Raw genomic sequence first — 19,589 nt, 5'->3', positions numbered from 1 at the left:
AAATTTTCCCAATTCTGTCTCCCCCTTCGTACTGAGCCAGTTTATATTTATGTATCTTGGAGCTATATTTTTCCCTGAGAGTTTTCTTTAATGCCGCCCTTAATGACACTAATCCTAAACCTAGCTCTTCGATGTTGATTTTGCCTTGTATTATAGCATCTGACAGTTGTTGTTCAGCTAGTAGAGTATTAGATGTAGTCAATTTTTCTACGCCACGTTTTTCAGCATTGTCCCGAAAGATGTATTGTTGTACATAGCCTCTAATGCTACATTTACATGCGTCCCATACAAAATTGACAGTTGTTGAATTAATGTTCAATGATATAAATTCCTCTATGTGGCTTTTAATACCAAGAATGAATTTAGAATCAGTTAGTAGATATCTACGGAATGTAAACTGTTGGGTTGTTTGTTTGCAATCCAAAATTTTAAATTCAAACAATATCGGGTTGTGATCGGAGGTAACTTTGGGGCAAATTTCTATATCACAGTTCTCTAAGATATTATCTGTTGCCCATATCCTGTCGATTCTAGAGCAGGTTTTGTGTGGAGCCGAATAGTATGTAAAACCAGCTATAGTGGGATGTTTAGTGCGCCAGACATCTTTCAGATTATGTATCCTAGCCAATTCTATTATAGCTGATCTCACTTTACCCATCCTATTTCTATTTCCTTTACTTGTAGAATCTATTTTATAATTCATAACGCAATTAAAATCCCCCATTATCAACAATTTGCCATCCCAATCGAGTAATTCAATATTCAATTGCTCATAAAGTTTGGGTACATCTATGTTGGGGCCATATACAATACAATGATTGAATTGTAATTGTACTATTGTCCATCTTCCCTTGGCATCAGCAGCGGTTTTAATGATATTCATTCTTAACCATTTTTGTTTCAAAATAGCTACCCCCCGGATTGATGCCCCTAAAGTAGAGCAGACAACAAGGTCATAACGCATTTGCGATAAGAGCTTACGATCCTGATATTCAATATGGGTTTCAGAGATGAATGCCATATGTGGTTTATACATGTTCATTTCTTCTTGTACCAATTTTCTTTTACATTTATTATTGAGTCCAGCGACATTCCAAACCAAACATCTAAGAGAAGACATAACCTATGTTTGTATTTCTCGACCTCCTCTGTAAAGTATATTGCTTGAAAAGAAATTCGACAACCTTGTTACCCGTTTCTTTCCATATTCTACTCTTGCAATAGAAATTTTTCCCACTTTTAATCCATACCCACCCCAGAGTCTCAGTCCCACCCCCCCCCACCCTCTCAACCTCAGGTCCCTCATGGGGGAGCACCCCTCTATGCCTTGCTGCCGCCGATGGGGCAGAACGGTGAAGTTGTGAGCATGGAGTCTGCTCCTTCCGCTTTCAAATCAAAATATATATATTCATCAAAGAGGAAAGCATTAGAATTGAAGAAACAGATAATAGAAAAAAGAGAGCAAAAGAACATAGAGAGTATATAAAAATAAATGTCTCCTTTAACGATTTAGATTCAGATAATTTTCAAAATACTCGAATAATCATAATTATATCTTATTAAATCATTTGTCTTTCTCTCTCGTAAATTTCTCTAGATTTCGGATCGCCTCTTCTGGCTCAGTGAAAAATAATGACTGGCCATTCCTAATAACTTTGAGGCGGGCAGGTTCTTGTAGATACACCATACAGCCTATAGCTTTGAAAGAGTCTATCAATTTGCGAAGCTCCCAACGTCGATCAATTGTGCCCTTACTCAGGTCAGAGTGTACAAAGAAAGTAATATTATCGATAGTGACTGGGCTATTAGATTTCGCTTTGAGAGATACAGCTTGTCTCAATAAAAAATTCCCAAAGTATATCACAAAGTGTCTAGGAAATCTATTGTTTTTATTCTTTTGGAAGAGGGGCAATCTATGCACCCGCTGTAGTTGGGAGTCCCAGTCCCAGTCCGATAGATCACTAAAGACCTTTTTGAAGAGTTTCACAACAAAGGTTCGGGGGATAAGCCCCCTCGATACCCTCAGGAATTCCAAACAGTCTAAGGTTATGTCTGCGCGCCCTATTCTCCATGTCCTCCACTTTAGCCTCTAGTTTAGAGATGTGGATTGAGTGAGATCTTGTTGTTGACTCTGATCGGGTGGCACCTTCTTCTACTTCCACAACTCATTGCTTCAGGTCTTCTATCTCTTGCGTGACCCCTCCAACCTTTTGGCACACTTCGCTCATGAAAGCTTGTAGTTTAGTATTATCTTCTCTTAATTGTAAGTATTGTTGTTGGCTTTCCTGTCTTTGTACCATAAGAGTTTGCATGATTAAATCCGTAGATGTGATATCTGGATGAGGTTTTATTTCTTGCCCTTGTTTTGCTGTTTGAGTTTGTGATTGGCTTGGTGTGTCACTATGTTCTAGTGTTATGACCGAATTGTTAGCCCCCAAGGAGCTAGGGATCGTAGTTGTACTCGCTATTTCAGTATGTTCAGCATTTGATATTCCCAGTGGATAATTGTCAGAATCGATTTCGATCGAAGTTGACCTTATCTTGGAATTTGTTGAATCTGCGAGCGGAGTAGTAGTTTCATTTATTGCCGGACTGCTCATCAAATTGGTGGTTAAAGTTGTAGTTAGAGTATCTAGCTGCATTACTGTGGTGGAGCCGGCATTATCAAATCCATTATCAGTCAGTGAAGTTGGTAAAGTTATTACTTCAACATTTGTTTTTGCAGTCTCTATTCTAGGAAGTATATTTTTATCTCGTATATTCAAGTCTTCCTCAAAGCTTGCTCCAGAGAGTCTTAAAGCCATACCCTTCACTCCTCCTTTTGCCTCGATCCATTTCCTCAATGGGCTATTGTCGACTATAGCCTTGCACCCTTTCTTGTTTGCGATAGGAACTTTGTTCAATGGTTTACGAGTTGTGGTTTTTTGCTTAGTTTTGGCTTTCAACTTTGTTTTTCTTAATCCAGATATTTGGCCAGCATTATTTCTATTAGTGAAGTTTCCATTTCGGTTTCACCCTCTTCAGAAATTTCTTCATACTCAGTGTTTGGAGCTTTCTTCCGCGCTTTCTATTTCATCGTTATGTAAGCAAACATTCTTTCTCAATGGATTTTCGCCAACTTGTTTCTCAAATGTAGATTCGGCTGTATTTAATTCAGTTGTTTGTACAGACTGCATGGTTTCAATATGGCCAGTTGTGTCAGCATCAGTGTCTATATTAGCATGTAATATTGCTGGCGCAATATCCAAATGAACGTTAGCAGCCCCATCTACTGCATCAGTTTCAAGGTTGACGATAGCGCTTCCCTTTTCCTTTCCCTTTGTAGCTGCAACCTCGGCTTCAAGGATAAGATCTCCATCTGTGTAAGCTCGATTTTGTCGGCTTTATCTGCATTGTCAATCTTGTTTTTGCCTTTATCTTTTACTTTAGAGGTCACTCGGCATGTATCAGTAATAGTAGGTGGGGCTGGAGTGGCATTAGTTGGTTTTAAAACAGTTTTTTCATTGAGTCCTGTCTTCTCTAGTTTGTTTTGAGAGGACAACATCTGGCAGTTTAAAGCCCCCCCTCGAGAAGCCAATAATTTGTCATCGCCGCTGGCACTTCTATCGAGCGCAGCTGAGCAGAGTGTCCGCCTGTCTGCCATGGCCCCGACTGCGCCCTTGCCTCCAGTACTGATAGCTGATGCTCCCGCTAAAACTTCCGTAGCAACCTTAGTCTTTGCAGCAGAATTCCCCAATGTTGCCTTAACTTCGCTGGCAGACATACCTGAGCCGTCCGGTTTCACCGTCCTCCCTGCTCTTCCAGTTCTAGTAGAGCAGGTGGTTTGTCTTGATGTCATCGATGCAGCAGCAGCTGGGCTCGACTCTAATATCGGCCATGTCAGTTCTAGTGTTGAATGTGCCGTTCGGTCTTCGCTCAGAACGCACAACTGTGGGGATAGTAGTCCAAGACCCGCCCTATTGCACGCCCTGCCGAGCGTTCGGAGGGAGACGGTATTCCTGAGCTTCCAGACCGGCAACATCCCTCTGCTCAGCCGACAAACAAACTGCAGCATCCGGACCCATCCATGTTAAAAAACAGCTACAGATACTTTACGGGTGTTTTACGGGGATACTTTTTTAATTCAACAACTCTCGATCGGTGGCTGCACTAAAGAACAGTGCCACATAGGCGCTTTTCGCCGCTTTCCTTGTAGTTGTTCAGGAAAGGGTAAGGAGCTACTCCATACGACATCCTTCACCTGGCGGCTTCAGCCTGCGATCTTGACTCCGCTCCCAACACAACCTGCAGTATTTATCATAGCAATACACAGTGTCCTATAAAATGCTATTCACTTCTAAAGTATTACTGCAAAACAATAAAACAGTAGTAAGTAAAGCACCACACATAGCCAACCACTGGTAGTGCAATCTCCCCATAGAAAATAATAGAGAGAAAAATTTAAGTAAATACAAATTTAACATAGTTACAAATATAACAATGTAAGTTCATGTTAAATATATAGACAGACACACACACATATGCAATATATATTTAGCATTTAATTCTAAAATAGTTTATTGTCCTGATTTGAATTTTAAAATTAAGGTAACAATAATTGTATTAATTGCTTAATTAATTGTAATCAATTCTATACATACCATTTATTAACTCTTAGTTTATACATTCTTTGAAGGTGGAAATGAATTTAAAAATGTTTAATGTAAGAAAAATAAGTTTTTTTAATGTGAAGTATTTGAAATAATTGGAAATATAATTGAAGATTAAGTTAAAAGGGCTGTACCCTTTTGTCCTCTAGTGCTACATTTAAAATACATATATAAAATGAATTTAAATTAATATTTCAAATACACATATTTTTAATATTTACTTTCGATTTGAAACCCATTTTTCTTTTTCCCGAACCATAACCATGTAGATCTCTCTGCCACAACTGTGTGGCCTAATGTGTTAAAAGATATGGTAAATTTCAAAAAATTATTTAACTCAAAAAACCTTATTTAATCTATGTTTATTATGTTTATTAATGTAAATTCTTTTAATATATTTATTTAAATGTACACTAAAGGGAAAAATTGCTACTGCACTATTGACCATATGATTATTGAATGTGATGTTTAGAATTACGTAAAAACATTCAATTGTATTTTAATAAGCAAACAATGTTACATTGATGTATACATTAAAAAGGTTGTTAAATATTTTCTAATGGAATAATAAGTAATAAGTATGTGTTCTTTCTGGGATTTATTAATATTACAATATTTTATTATATTTAAATGTATTTAAAATAATTTAGCAATATTTCCCATGATATTTTATGTAAAGTCCCTACTTCTAATATTTTCTTGTGGGTGTTTGTGCTGTATATGAATAGTATTTCATGGCATGTCTGTAGTGCTATTGTATTACTGCATCAGGCTCTGTATACCCTGGGTTTCATTGATGACTTCCTAGGTGGCAGTCACATTGAAGAACAACAGAAGTTCCCTTACAGAAATGCCTTTTACAGACCAGGTACTGAGCTTTGAAGCTGTGTAAGACTATGCAGTCGTGCGGGGTCACTCTTCTGATGAGCTATGCAGAGTGAGAAATATGCACTACAGCAACATGTCACCACGTCAATGATTACAGTAATTCCAATGGGCTGCACTACAAGGAAATGCATTGCCAGATGGACAATTACAATATCTATATAGCATCTCAACGTAAGACACTATGGTAAGAACTGGGTGCAGGGTAACTTCAAATGTCTTTATGAAGGTCCATAACTCTATGGAAGACAAGAGAGGAAGAGAAACTAAAGCCAAGATATACACCTGAAAGAGATTACAGCTTCTCTGAAGAATGCACTGACAGGATGTTTGTCTGATTACAAGGTAGGAGATATTTAGCGACACATACCTGTCGATGCTGATCTGCCAGTAGCGCTGCTTGGACACCGGCACCCAGTGGAGCTCTCCCGAGTAGTAGGATGAGTCAATTCCACCAAAGATCATTACACTCCCACTGTCTCCATCCCTGTGAGAGGAAGAGACGAGTGATCAGGTCCTTCAGACAGCTCTCAGAGCACTCAGAAAAGAAGGACATGGCATTGATGAGCATTCCTAAATAAATTAAAAGCCTGTTATTGTGTTGAGTTTTACAAAGTTTAGCAGCAGGTTTGTGTTACTTTTTTAATGCAAACCCAACACATTTCCTTTCCATTATCTTCACATTGCCTAGGAAAGGATTCAGTCAAATTTTCCAAGCCACACAATGGAGATTTACCCAGCTCGCATGGCTTTGCAAGGAAATGCAATACAGTAGCGTGGGTTGTGTTACATTGCATTTCAAGCTGGGAGGCCTTTCATGGGTGTGGCGGGGGGTTCAACCATGGATTTAATGAATGCATCAAAATGCTACTCCTTCCCCAGTGATGTGTGTTCAGGAAAATATCTTTATTTCTCATCTTACCTAATTTTTCTAAACGTGAAGTATTCCACCTCACACATAGAAAGAGGAGACTGCCCTTTGTGCTGGAGGATGCAAGGGTGCCTGCTTGGGGAGCACACTAATGATCCATACCTTTGTAAATATAGAGTATTTCTTCTCTGCCTCTCACACAATGCAGCATAATAAATCTGACCCAAAAATCATACCTACTTGTGTCACTTCGTTTAAAAAAAAGTAATGCGGTGCATTGTGTTGACTTGCTTTACTTCATATCAGGAAGGCTCTAGATGGGTGGTGCATGGGCATTCCTGTGCATCCACTACGACAGATCACAGCGGTGGGCAGGCTACTTGCGCGCTCCTACGCTACGCTGATTGCATTTCATTTAAAATTGCACAACCCAGCTTATTGATAGCTGTGTTGCGCACCCAGTGTATTTTTAATATCTCTTTGCTGATTAAAAGCTTCGCGCGCTTGCGTGTTTTAAATGTTGCACTACGATTAAAAACCCCTGCGCACTTTGTGTGATTTTTAAACTGTCTCCATGCTGACTGATAGCATCGCGCCGCATTCTCATTGTGTATTTTGGCAACCCACCTCCATCTTCCTCGCTCTTGACCCTGGTCCGCCCCGGCTGTGTGCCGTTTGAGCGGAGGGTCAGCCCACGAGCGACACTTCCTGCCTGGTCCTGCTCCACTTCCGCCCTGCCTCTCCACCATGCAGGTCAGCGGTCTAGTGGCTCACGGCAACCAGATATAAATGGCGACCTGGAGCAAGCGCAGCGGACGAGCGCAGCGGGGGCGCCGACTTCGCGCCGAAGTCGCGCATAAGTCAAGCCCGTCTGCGCCAGTCCGCGGCTGGCCGGGGCTAGGGGCAAGTCACTCTGCCCATTTTTCCACCTACTCCCCAGCAGAACTTCTCAGTCTCCAGGGCCCTTGGCCTTTAGCTGCCACCACCTGTTCCCGTACCTCCTCCCTCGGCTTGTCTCCCGCTCACGTTTCCCCCCCCCCACATTACATTCCCACTAATTCTTCTGGGGGTACTGTCAATCGTGGACCCACTAAAACCCTCTCAGCCTATTATCTCAATACCCGGTCCGCCGTAGCCCACTCGCATGAGCCATCGGTGCTGCTGGACCTCCATGCTCCAGATATTCTGTTTCTCACAGAAACCTGGTTTTGCGACGACTCCCTGCCCGCCCTATTGGCCACCCTACCAGCTCCATACTACGCCTTACGTTCAGATCGCCTTAATGGCAGGGCCGGGGGAGGAGTAGCGCTCATTGCCCGAGCCGACTTCCCTTTTCAAATTCTCTCTCTGCCTGATATTGCCACCACGGAGTACCTGACCATCCGCACCACCTCCATTACCCCTCCCCTTACTTGCTTACTTATCTACCGCCCTCCTCAATCGCCCTTACTGTTTCTCCCTACCTTTCTGGAAGTACTAGCCACGATCACGATCAACACCTCTTCCATTCTGCTTTTGGGTGACTTTAACTTCTGGCCGTCCGACCCCGCAGAATGCCCTTCCTCTAAGGAATTTTCAGAAATCCTCCGATCTCTTAATTTCATACCCCATATCCACTCCCCCACCCACGCTAAAGGACACGTTCTAGACCAGATCTGGTCCCTGAACTGCCCTGTAAAATCTGTCTTTATCTCACCCTGCACCTGGTCGGACCATCACCTGATCTCATTTGCCCTCCCCATTTACCCCCTGGTCAAGCCCCCACTTCCCAAAAACATTTGGGTCCGGTCCTGGGGACGAGTAGACCCAGACAATCTATCTGACCTACTCACCGCTTCCTACCCTCTATTACAAGGTACATCCATTCTCTCCCAAGTCGCGTCCATCAATCAGTGGCTCACCTCGGGTTGCGACTCCATTGCCCCCCTTAAGCGGGTTACTTCAAAGCGGGAGAAGGATGCCAACCTGTGGTTTAATGAGGACCTCAAAACTACTAAACTAGCGGTACGCAGAGCGGAGCGTGCCTGGAGGAGAAATTACTGCCCCCTACTACGATTGGAGTTCATTAACATCCTGTCCCAATATAAGCAGGCCATCCTGGTGGCGAAAACAGCTTATTTCTCCTCCAAAGTCCTCGCCGCAGAGAACCAATCGAGGGAAATTTTCTCGATTGTGCATAACTTGGCATTCTCTGATAGAACCACCTTGAAACCCACTCCTTCTCCAGAACTCTGCCAATCTCTTAACAATTTCTTTATCCAAAAAATTGCCACCATCAAGGCCAATATCCCTCCCCCTTCTCCTACGTTTGTGGATCCTCAGTGCCCCCCTCCCAAGGGACAACTTGATGCCCTCCCTCTCCTGATTAAGGAAACCCTGACCTCGATAATTCCCTTAGTCAAATCTGGTTCCCCCCTAGACCCTTGCCCCTCCCACATTCTCCGTCACATTTTTTCTTCCTGTTCCGATCCCCCCTTCACCTTCTCAACAGTTCACTTTCTCAGGGCGTGGTACCCGCCCCACTGAAAACAGCAATCATCGTCCCCATTCTTAAGAAACCAGGGGCGGACCCCTCGGTTCCCGCCAACTATTGCCCCATCTCCCTCTTGCCATTTCTGGCAAAAGTGCTTGAGCGCCACGTCACCCGCACTTTGAGCACTTTTGTGGAGACGCATGGGGTCTTAGCCCCCCGCCAGGCCGGTTTCCGCCCTGCACACTCCACGGAGTCCGTAGTACTCTCGGTCCTTGACAACCTCAGGGAGGGAATGGATACCAACCAGACCCAGGCCCTGGTCCTTCTTGATCTCTCAGCCGCCTTTGACACGGTTGATCATACCATCTTACTCTCCCATGTCAAGGCGGCGGGGATCGGAGGTACCGCACTGGTATGGTTATCCTCCTTCTTGAGGGACCGCACCCAGGCAGTTCGCCTGGGTGACTTTACTGCGGACTTCCGGAAAGTTCAGTGCGGGGTCCCCCAAGGTTCCTCTCTTTCACCCCTTTTGTTTAACCTTTACATCGCCCCTCTTATTTTTTCACTACAGCAGATGGAGGTCACAGTATACAACTATGCTGACGACCTCCAATTTGTTTTCAACCTGTCCTCTTCCCCGTCTTCTACCTCCAACTTCCAATCTACTATGATCCACATCCGAGACTGGATGAACCACAACCATTTAAAACTCAACCCAAACAAGACCGAGCTGGTGTTGACGGGTGGTTCATCCAGTCCCTGGTCTCCTCTGTTTTGGCCCCCTTCCCTTGGCCCCCCACCTGTCCCCTCTTCCTCAGTAAAAACTCTAGGCATCAAGCTCAACCCCCAGCTCACTCTTCACTCCCAGGTTAGTTTCTTTCACTGCGTACTATACGCAAGGTGTCCTTGTTTTTTTTCTTTTCATGCTTTGAAATTGATCACCTTGGCAATGGTCATCTCCCGCCTGGATTACGGCAACGCCCTATATGCTAGTATACCTGCATATAGCCTTAGGCGGTTGCAGCAGATTCAGAACCAGGCGGCGCGCCTGGTGTTCAAATTACCAAAATCCCACCATGTCACCCCCCTTCTTAAATCTTTGCATTGGCTCCCAGTTCGTGAACGTGTCCAGTTCAAGCTGGCCTCCATCACCTTTCAAGCGAGACTGGGCACGGCACCGGCTTTCATCTCTTCTGAGATTATTCCTTATGTCCCTACCAGAGAACTTCGTTCATCTACCCAATCCCCCCTCACTGTCCCGCGATTCCGGAGGAAGAAATGGGGAGGCTCGAAATTTGCGACCCTTGCTCCACTCCTCTGGAACTCCCTGCCTCCTGAGCTCAGAGCCTTGACTCTATATCCCCAGTTCAGAAAACAACTCAAAACTTACTTGTTTACCAAAGCCTTCAATTAACTGTCCTCCTGTAGCTTGAATTTCTTTAATTTACATTTGCCTTTCTGCCTTGTTTTCTGCAAGTTGTAGCGCCATGAAGCCCCTGGCGAACGAGCGCTATATAAATAATTTTAAATTCAAATTCACCCATGAATTTTGATGCAAACCCACGTCCAGAAAAGAGGCCTATAGATGTTGATTTATGCCAAAATTGTGCTCCTGCCTGACGCTGGAATAGCAATTCGAAATACCTTGATTTCTCCTCGGTGTTTCCTCTTTGCATGTATGCAGCATTTTGTATCACACATACAAAGAAGACATAGCAGCAGAGGACATTTTCTGGGCAGGAAGGGATCCATCTGGCACCAAACATATCCTGACCACAACGCAGACACCCTTGCACTATGGCGCAAAGGTGGATGTGTTGGAGCCAGGCAGTACAAAGTGTGCCAGCCAATGAGAGAGACCTGCTCCATTTCTTTGAAAATATAATGCAGTTCTGCTCTTCTCAGTGACAAGCTCTGCTTGTCATGCTGCCAGGGTTGATTCCCTGAGTGCTGAATGCATGTTCATAGTACTTGTGAACAACTGTGATTGTGAATGCCAACATTGTTAGAGCAAGCAATGTATGAAACACATTCTTCTTAATGTTTGTGTAAATTAGTAAAGGTGGCGCCTTGGTTGATTCTAATTCTGAACGCCTTTCATCACACATTCCACAGTTACTGGAGTTCTTAATTCCAGGAGGAGCTGAAGACATCTCCACACTAGGCACCTATGCCTACAACCAAAACCCTGTTCTAGGTTTCATCTGAAAGAAAGAGACACATTTATTTGTCTCCCTTCCCTACTCCTTTCTATATACCTTTTTAATTTCCTATGGACTCTTGATGGAGAAGTTTGTAATAGGCACATCAAAAAATACCTTTTCAATGCAGCTTGTGATTTAAACATAATTACATAATGGCTATTGGCACTGTGTGATCATCTATAATGTTAATCATTGATAAAATTATATATATATATATGTATATATATATATATATATATATATATATATATATATATATATATATATATATATATATATATATATATATATATATATATATATATATATATATATATATATATATATATATTGACTGAACAAAAACTTCTTATTTTAACATACTGTTTGTGAGTGTGTAACAGAGTTTGACAGGGAGAGGAAGTTGTGCACTTCCTTGTGTCTCTTGGTAAAGTTCCAAAGTTAAATAGGTTTCTCTATTCGTTTAGGTATTTCAGGTTTTAGGACAAATCTCCAGATTCACACATTGGACAGCAGGGACTCAGATATCCCTGAATACATCAAAGTCCGATGGCACCCTCATACTTGGCCATAGCAGGGTACAACTGCTGTTGACTGTAAAAGTTGCAATCAAGCCATGTGTCATTAAGGACCAAAGAACTATTGTCAAACTTAACACTGGTTGTTACAGACACAAAATGTTTCTTGTACTGTAATTGTTTGCCAATTTCTCTTTGTTGTGATTTCCTCTTCCCTTGGGGACAGAATGCACTTGTACTTTTTATATGGCAATAACTATTTCGTGTTTATTTTTTATAAACATTGCTTTTGTTAACAGAACACCGGAAATGGTCATTTATAATGTGTTTATATGGCATTCATTGGAGGTGGTATTTCAATGTTTATGTCAAATAACTGTGTGAATGGTTCCTATGAGAATCATGTTTACTCAGCAGTCAAACATAGAATCCTATGTTGATTTATGATACATACTTACTTTCCAGATTTCAATACCTCTTTCATAAATCAAGTTGTACCCAGTTTGGTGCTTTTTTTTATATAACAGTACAATTCATTGTTGTTGAAAGAAATGAAGATGATATTACCTTTGAGTGGACTTCTTGTTAATGAATCTTAAGGAGCCATCCACATTAAACTAAAAATTAGTGGGCAGATTTAAAAGCCCCTAATGCCACTTTTGCGTCACTTTTCCCATGTTAAAAGTGAAGCAAAAGTGGCGCAAGGGGCTTGTAAATCTGCCCCTAGATATTTAAGTACCATTCCACCATATTTAAATACATGCATATAGTAATAGGTTTCTCAGCATGTATTGCCTTCTAAAGTGTTTTGTGCTTTACTTACTTGCTCAAGTAGACAGAGAAGAGGTCTTCAGACAGTAGACCCTGGTTCCACATGTTGTCAAAGACAGGGGTGGCATCATCATGAGCATCACTAGGGTAGGCCATGCCCAAAATACCATCAAATGGACTATGTGCAAAGTGCTGAGCTTCAGTGGTGCAAAGACCAAAGGCCTGATTTGTGACCACAAGGTCTCCAACCTGCAGCACAAGGACGTCAACAGTCAGCAATATGAGACAAGGTTACAGCTGTAGGTATTGATTAAATTCTCTCTAATAATTTCATTGTTAAAAACAAGCTATGTTATTGGAAACTGTATTGTGACTTAAATACATGCAATTTATGACAAACCTTTCTCTTTCTGTAGTTTACTTGATTCACACAGTTATTTTAAAAGAATCCTAGAAATATTATACAGCAAAGAAACCCTAATTGATTTTTTTTAAATTTCTTTTTAGGGGGAGGGCACCCTAATATTAGTAGTAGTGAGCTTTATTCGATAAAAACTTATCATTAAAGCATATACATCTAAAATTCATATTTTCAAAAAATGTATAGCACAGCATAAAGGAAATAGATCATACATCTACAATTAAAACATATATAAAAAAGGATTTCATTAAAACCATAGATGACAATATTCAGAGCAGATACATCATGTAGCATGTGTGGAGGCTTCTACGCTACTGTTTTTCACTAATATAGTTTACTCTACCTTTATTTAGCAATCTCAGAACTTCACATTCTGCTATTGAAAGAGCTAATAGGTTTGGGCCTAATTTAGATCTTGGGGATGTTACCACCAAGCTGCATTGGCGGCGGGCCCAAAAAGACTGTCAAGTCAGTGATGTTCCGCCTTCTTTATTTGGATGCATTGTGCTTGACTACCACGACGGAGTGCTTTCCTAGCTATCATCCATGAGGGTATTACAGTTGGACAGGCATTGTACTGTTGGCAATTTCCTTGGGGAGGGAGGACATCAGTGGGCTAAATGGACATCGGAGAATGCCCGTTGCCATGGAATACAGGTAAGTAACACACACACTCTACCCTTCGCATATGCATCCCCCTGCAAAACACATGACACCACCAAAAGAACTACACACACATCTACACAAACACATGCACACAGATGCACATCTACACACATCACTGCGGTGACCACCACACAACAATATTCCCCTGAATTCTGCATGCAGCACCACAACACAAAATAAAACATACACATCTTCCACTCCATATGCAAGTGGCACACAGACTGACACAAGTACGTCAATCACTAATCCTCCCTCCACCTCAACCAGCCAATCGCATCACACACATACACACACAGATACTGACTCACACACAACTTGATGCGCAACATGACAGGTACTGGTCCACTTGAAATGTGCACACTTCGGCACAGTTGACAAGCATGATTGTACCATCATACCATCAAAATATCTTCTTAGCATGCTGGATGAGGAACACGATACAGAACAGCTACACGATTGCTATCCTAATACAGCTAATACCAGCACTAAAAACACACCTGCTACACACCCACACAATACTGATCACTCTTCTATAAAACAAAGTTCCACTATCACCAAAGGCCACTCTCTACACTGTCTACTAATAAATGCTCGATCCCTCTCTAAAAACAAGCATCACATCTACGACCTTCTCACAAATTCATAACCGAATCATGGTTTGGAGAGGATATGGCTTCAGTCCTGCATGAAGCCATTCCTCTAGGCTATCAAATAATCAACCAAAATCGTATAGCCAAAAAAGGAGGTGGTCTAGATGTTGTATTCAGGCAAACAATACATATCACTAAAGTTGAAAACATCTCCATAAAGAATTGTGAGGCTCTTCTAACAAGATGCAATCCTACATAGTCTTCCACCTGTAAGTTTCCTGCTCCTTTACAGACCTCCACCTAGCAAGGCAACATTCCCAGACGCACTTCTAGACACAGTTTCAAACCTGATAACAATACACTCCAACCTATGCGTTCTGGGTGACCTTAACATTTGGTTTGATAAAACCAATATGACCCCTCCAAAAACAATAATCACCGGCCTAGAAGCATTGAACCTGCATCAGATTGTCCACAATCCGACACACACACTGCTGGACATATCCTAGATTTCATTTTTGCTAATACTGAACTAGTTACCTTTCAAACTATAACACCAGTCACATGGTCAGACACTTGCTTGCTTTCCAACATAAAACAACACCAAGCGACTCACCTAAAAGTACCTTACATCCATGCACCTATCGGCTGCGGAATAAACTCAATTTGGAATACACAACTAACATCCAGTATAAATCTGGAAACCATAAATTCTGTTCAGAATCTATATGAGTGGCTACAGGAAGCTTTTGACATCCTGATACCACTCAAAACCACACAACAGAACAAAAGAAAAAAAAACCTTGGAGAAACATGCTAATAAAAGACATAAAACAACAAATTAGAAAGCTGCAACGTACCTGGCTCAAAACAAACGCCAAACAAGACAAACTTCACCTACAGAAAATTAACAGATTATTTAAGTATGTTATAAAAAAAAGCGAAGAAAAGGTACTATTCAGACAGAATTCAAACCGCTAAATGTGCAAATGCGGAATTCTATAAAATACTCAATGAATTTCGAAAACCAAAGTGCCTGGAAGGAACTCCTCCTGATACTCAAGATTTCACAGACAAACTGGCAAATCATTACACCGGCAAAGCAGACACGTTGGACTTGTACTTAAAACAGAAACAAAGCACCAGCACTAACCCTTGTACAAAACAACTATCCAAGAATGCTCTAATCAAGATTCTCCATTCCTTCCAACACATCTCACAAGATGAATTTATGGACCTGGTCAAAGCAAGCAGGCCTGCCGGCAGCCCTTCTGACTCCTGTCTGCCACAAACTTTCAAAACAATTCTTTTAACAACCTCTGCTGCCATCCCAGCTAGAAGAATCATCAATGATTCCTTAACTACTGGAATATTTCCAGAAGAACTCAAAAAGTCATACATACGCCCTTTACTGAAGAAAAAAAACTTGGACTCCCTGAACCCTGACAAAACCCATTATAAACGGACCTTTCCTGGGCAAACTGATAGAAAGAGCAGCGTTCGCCCAGATGTCACAATTCATTGAAGAGAATGACATACTTGCAGATTTCCAAACAGGATTCCGTCCGGGAAAAGGCACTGAATCTGCCCTCCTTGCAATCTGGGATGACCTAAAGAGTACAGTTGATTGCAACGGGGTTGCTGCGCTACTCCTCTTGGACCTCTCAGCTGCCTTTGACACGGTTGACCATGACACTCTGAAACAAAGACTTTATGAAGCCGGCATAGAAGGAACTGCTCTAGACTGGATCGCTTCCTACCTTCGAAACAGAACTAATGTCATTCATACTCCACCTTTCTCGTCCAAACCGTACTCCACAAAAGCAGGGATCCCTCAAGGTTCTATCATCTCGCCCATGCTTTTCAACATCTACATGAATTCTTTACCAGTACTGATCAATGAATTTCACCTCACGTGCTAAAACTATGCAGATGACATGCAAATACTCCTTCAACTTGAATGCCCCAAAGACATTGAAAAATCACCAATTTTCAGCTGTCTTGGAGCCGTGGATCAGTGGATGACCTGGAGCCATCTGAAATTGAATGCTTCAAAAACTGAAATACTCACGTGTGGCGATTGGAAAAATTACAACCCGATTGCCGCGTGGCCTGATGACCTGGGATCACTGCCTAAAGTATCGAAGGAAGTAAGAAACCTCGGAATGACCATGGACTCCAAGCTGTTGTTGAATGTCCAAGTGGATAAACTATCATGGTAAAGAATTCCTTGCTTAGCGCCTCGCACCTAGCGCTTTTACATCGCGCTGCTTTTTAAAAATTACCTTTTGGAATATTTGATTTGCTGTTTCTTTCGTATCCCTGGTTTTAAACGTGGGGTTATTCTTTCCCTTTTACTTGCACTCTAATTGCGGTGACCACCGCTGTTGTTGCGGGTCCGGGTCCCGGGGTGAAAAAAACATCGGCTGCCATCTCTGAGTGGTGTTTTGCCGAGAGGGGGCGGTGACTACGAGCGGACTAGCGCTCTGTGGGGTCGGATGCTCGCCTACATAAGGCGACCGGTCCTAGGCTCTCCCTCGCATGGTAAAGAATTCCTTGCTTAGCGCCTCGCACCTAGCGCTTTTACATCGCGCTGCTTTTTAAAAATTACCTTTTGGAATATTTGATTTGCTGTTTCTTTCGTATCCCTGGTTTTAAACGTGGGGTTATTCTTTCCCTTTTACTTGCACTCTAATTGCGGTGACCACCGCTGTTGTTGCGGGTCCGGGTCCCGGGGTGAAAAAAAACATCGGCTGCCATCTCTGAGTGGTGTTTTGCTGAGAGGGGGCGGTGACTACGAGCGGACTAGCGCTCTGTGGGGTCGGATGCTCGCCTACATAAAGCTCCCTTGTGAGCGCAGCGGGATCGCGCAGCGGGAGCGCCTACACATCGCCGGAGTCACGCCAGAGTCAGCCCGTCTGCGCCCGTCAGCGTCTCGGAGGCGGACGGGGCCGGACGGCGTGTGGCTTGTCTGACCTGTACTATTTCGGCCCTTGTTGTTATTCTCTGTTTAATATGCTGATCTACTCTTCGGCCGAGCTTCTCGCTTTACGCCTCCCTCTAGGGAACTGTCCCATATTTTTCCCGGTGGTCGGAAATTAAGGAAAGGCTGTCCGTCATGCGCATGGCGGTTCCCGGCTGCTGATGGAACCGGACATGACAATACATCTGTCTCTTTTCAATGTCTTCTCCTTAACACCAGGTCCGTGACTTGCCATTCTCTGAATATTTGGAATTTGCTGTATAATTCCAATATTACGTGCTTGTTTTTGACTGAGACCTGGTTAGGTGAATTTTCCGCACCGGACCTGCTCAATGCTATCCCTCCGGATTATAACATCTTTAGGAGGGATAGAACACTGGGTAAAGGAGGTGGAGTAGCTCTCATTGTGAAAAAGAGTATTTCCTGTTCAACCTTTCCGGTGGAGAATATTCAGGGTTGTGAAGCACTTGGCTTCACCCTACATTTTTCCCCTCTCCAGGCTTGTACTGGGATACTTTTGTACAGAACCCCCGGATCAACGGGACCATTCTTTGACGAATTGCAAGTAGCTCTTTCAGTTCCCTGTCTTAGGTCTGATCATTGCATCCTTCTCGGAGATCTTAATGTCCATATGGACATTAGCTGTGACCCCGACGCTACTAAACTTATTGATATCACGGCTCCGTTAGGGTTATCTCCGTTTGTGAAAGGTCCTACACATAACAAAGGCCATACCTTAGATCAGGTATTCTCAACGAGACCTATCTCTGTCTGTGCTATACAGCCAGTACTCTGGTCGGACCATTTTTTAATCTCCTTCTCTCTGCCTGTCACTGCCCTTATTCGGGAGAGAGAGGTTGAGACTACACGGCCTTCACGCCCGTTTCATCTGCTCTCCGGGGAGATGCTATCTGAGGCTCTTATCACCTTTCCTTGCCCCCTTTTGGGAAGTTTGGAAGAGAATCTTGTCCTCCTCCAAAAATGGCTTTTAGCCAGATTTGAGACTTTAATCCCCGCTAAGACACCTAAACCTGGAGAGCGTAGAGCGTCGGCCCCATGGTTTTCTCCTCAGTTGAGGACACAACAACAGGAGTGTAAAAGGGCTGAGAGGACCTGGAGGCGGGCCTATGATCCAGTTGAGAAAGTGAAATTTCGTGCAGCAATTAAAGCCTATCATCAGTCAATCTGGGATGAAAAAAAGGCCTATTTTGAACATCGTATTGATGAGGCTGATAATGTCTGCAAAGAAATTTTTAAAGTGGTTCAGGATTTTACTTCTCCTGCTGTCTGTACCCCTAAACACACTCACACGGACTCTTGGATACAACAACTAGCCATCTTTTTTGTTAGTAAGATCACCGATATCCAGGCCTCTCTCTCCAGCGCTCAATCGGACTTGAGCCATCTAGTGCCACCATGCTCTGTGGAATGTCATGGTCCTTTCCTCTCCGAATTCCCTAACATGGATCTTAGTACATCTTTGGAGCTTTTGTCAGGCTTGAAATCCGGCTCTCCTTTAGATCCATGTCCGGCTAAATATTTGGGAAAAGTGGCATCCGCCATTAACATCTTGGTGAACCCCCTGCTGAATACATCTTTGTCGACAGGGGTGGTGCCGCAGGCATGGAAGCGTGCCATGATTCTTGGTTGGTTGTTGGTTGGTTGGTTGATTGCTTTATTTCGATATGCATATATCATAAAAGCGATACAAAAAGTTAAAACAGCATGTCGAAAAGAGTATGACTGTACAATAAGTAAAAACATTAAAAACACGTTAGACCATCATAAATTAGTTAAAAGAAGATTAAATTGATACGGACAGTCTTCTAAGTCTAATCAACCAGGCCCATTTTAAAAACTTGGCAACGGCACAAACATGATTCTACCTCTGCTCAAGAAACCCACCTTGGACCCCCTCATCCATGCCAATTACAGGCCAATCTCCCTTCTCCCTGCTCTGGCGAAAGTGGCCGAGCGATACGTGCACAGGACAATTTCCAGTTTCATCGAAGGAAACGACCTGTTGCACGCCTCGCAGTCCGGCTTCCGCGCTAATTTTAGCACGGAGTCGGCCCTGCTTGAGGTCACCGATGCCATCAGGGAAGTACTCGACTCTGGGGGAAAGGCCGTGTTAGTCATGCTTGACTTGTCGGCGGCTTTCGACACCGTTCCTCATGAGGTCCTCCTTGCAAGACTCTGGGAGTGTGGCCTTCGCGGAACGGTGTGGAATTGGCTAAAATCCTTTCTGGCCGACCGCCGACAAACAATCTGGGCGCCTCCCTTTTCCGCTGATATGGCTCCGCTAGAGGTGGGAGTCCCACAGGGCTCCATTCTCAGCCCTATGCTGTTTAACATCTTTATGGCCCCTCTGGCGGAAGTCGCGGAATCATTTGGCGCCCAGATCGTGTCATATGCTGATGATACCCAACTCCTGTTCACATGTGATAGGGGTGGGTCTTTCAATGGCAGACAGATCAGGGATTGCCTGGGTGCGGTGTTTGAGTGGTTTAGATGTCATGGCTTAAAATGCAACTCAGACAAGTCAGAGCTTCTCTTTT

The 19,589-nt window shown here is 43.1% G+C and overlaps 1 protein-coding gene across 2 annotated transcripts in view; it reads right to left on the bottom strand.

The window, feature by feature from the left end:
- The window catches only part of LOC147693260 (pepsin A-like), a 126,848-nt gene that overhangs the window by 30,829 nt on the left and 76,430 nt on the right, over positions 1-19,589 (bottom strand). For both annotated transcript variants that reach the window (XM_086933654.1, XM_086933655.1), the window contains exons 5-6: positions 12,424-12,620; positions 5,905-6,021 (exon numbers count right to left, since the gene is read on the bottom strand). In XM_086933654.1, coding sequence (XP_086789780.1) covers positions 5,905-6,021; positions 12,424-12,620 — 314 coding nt within the window. The remainder of the gene's footprint in view (positions 1-5,904; positions 6,022-12,423; positions 12,621-19,589) is intronic.

This window comes from Lissotriton vulgaris, chromosome 8, assembly GCF_964263255.1.
Source record: "Lissotriton vulgaris chromosome 8, aLisVul1.2, whole genome shotgun sequence".
Lineage (NCBI taxonomy): Eukaryota > Metazoa > Chordata > Amphibia > Caudata > Salamandridae > Lissotriton > Lissotriton vulgaris.
Note: the sequence above shows the minus strand (reverse complement) of the source record. Positions and strands in the feature narration are given on the sequence as shown.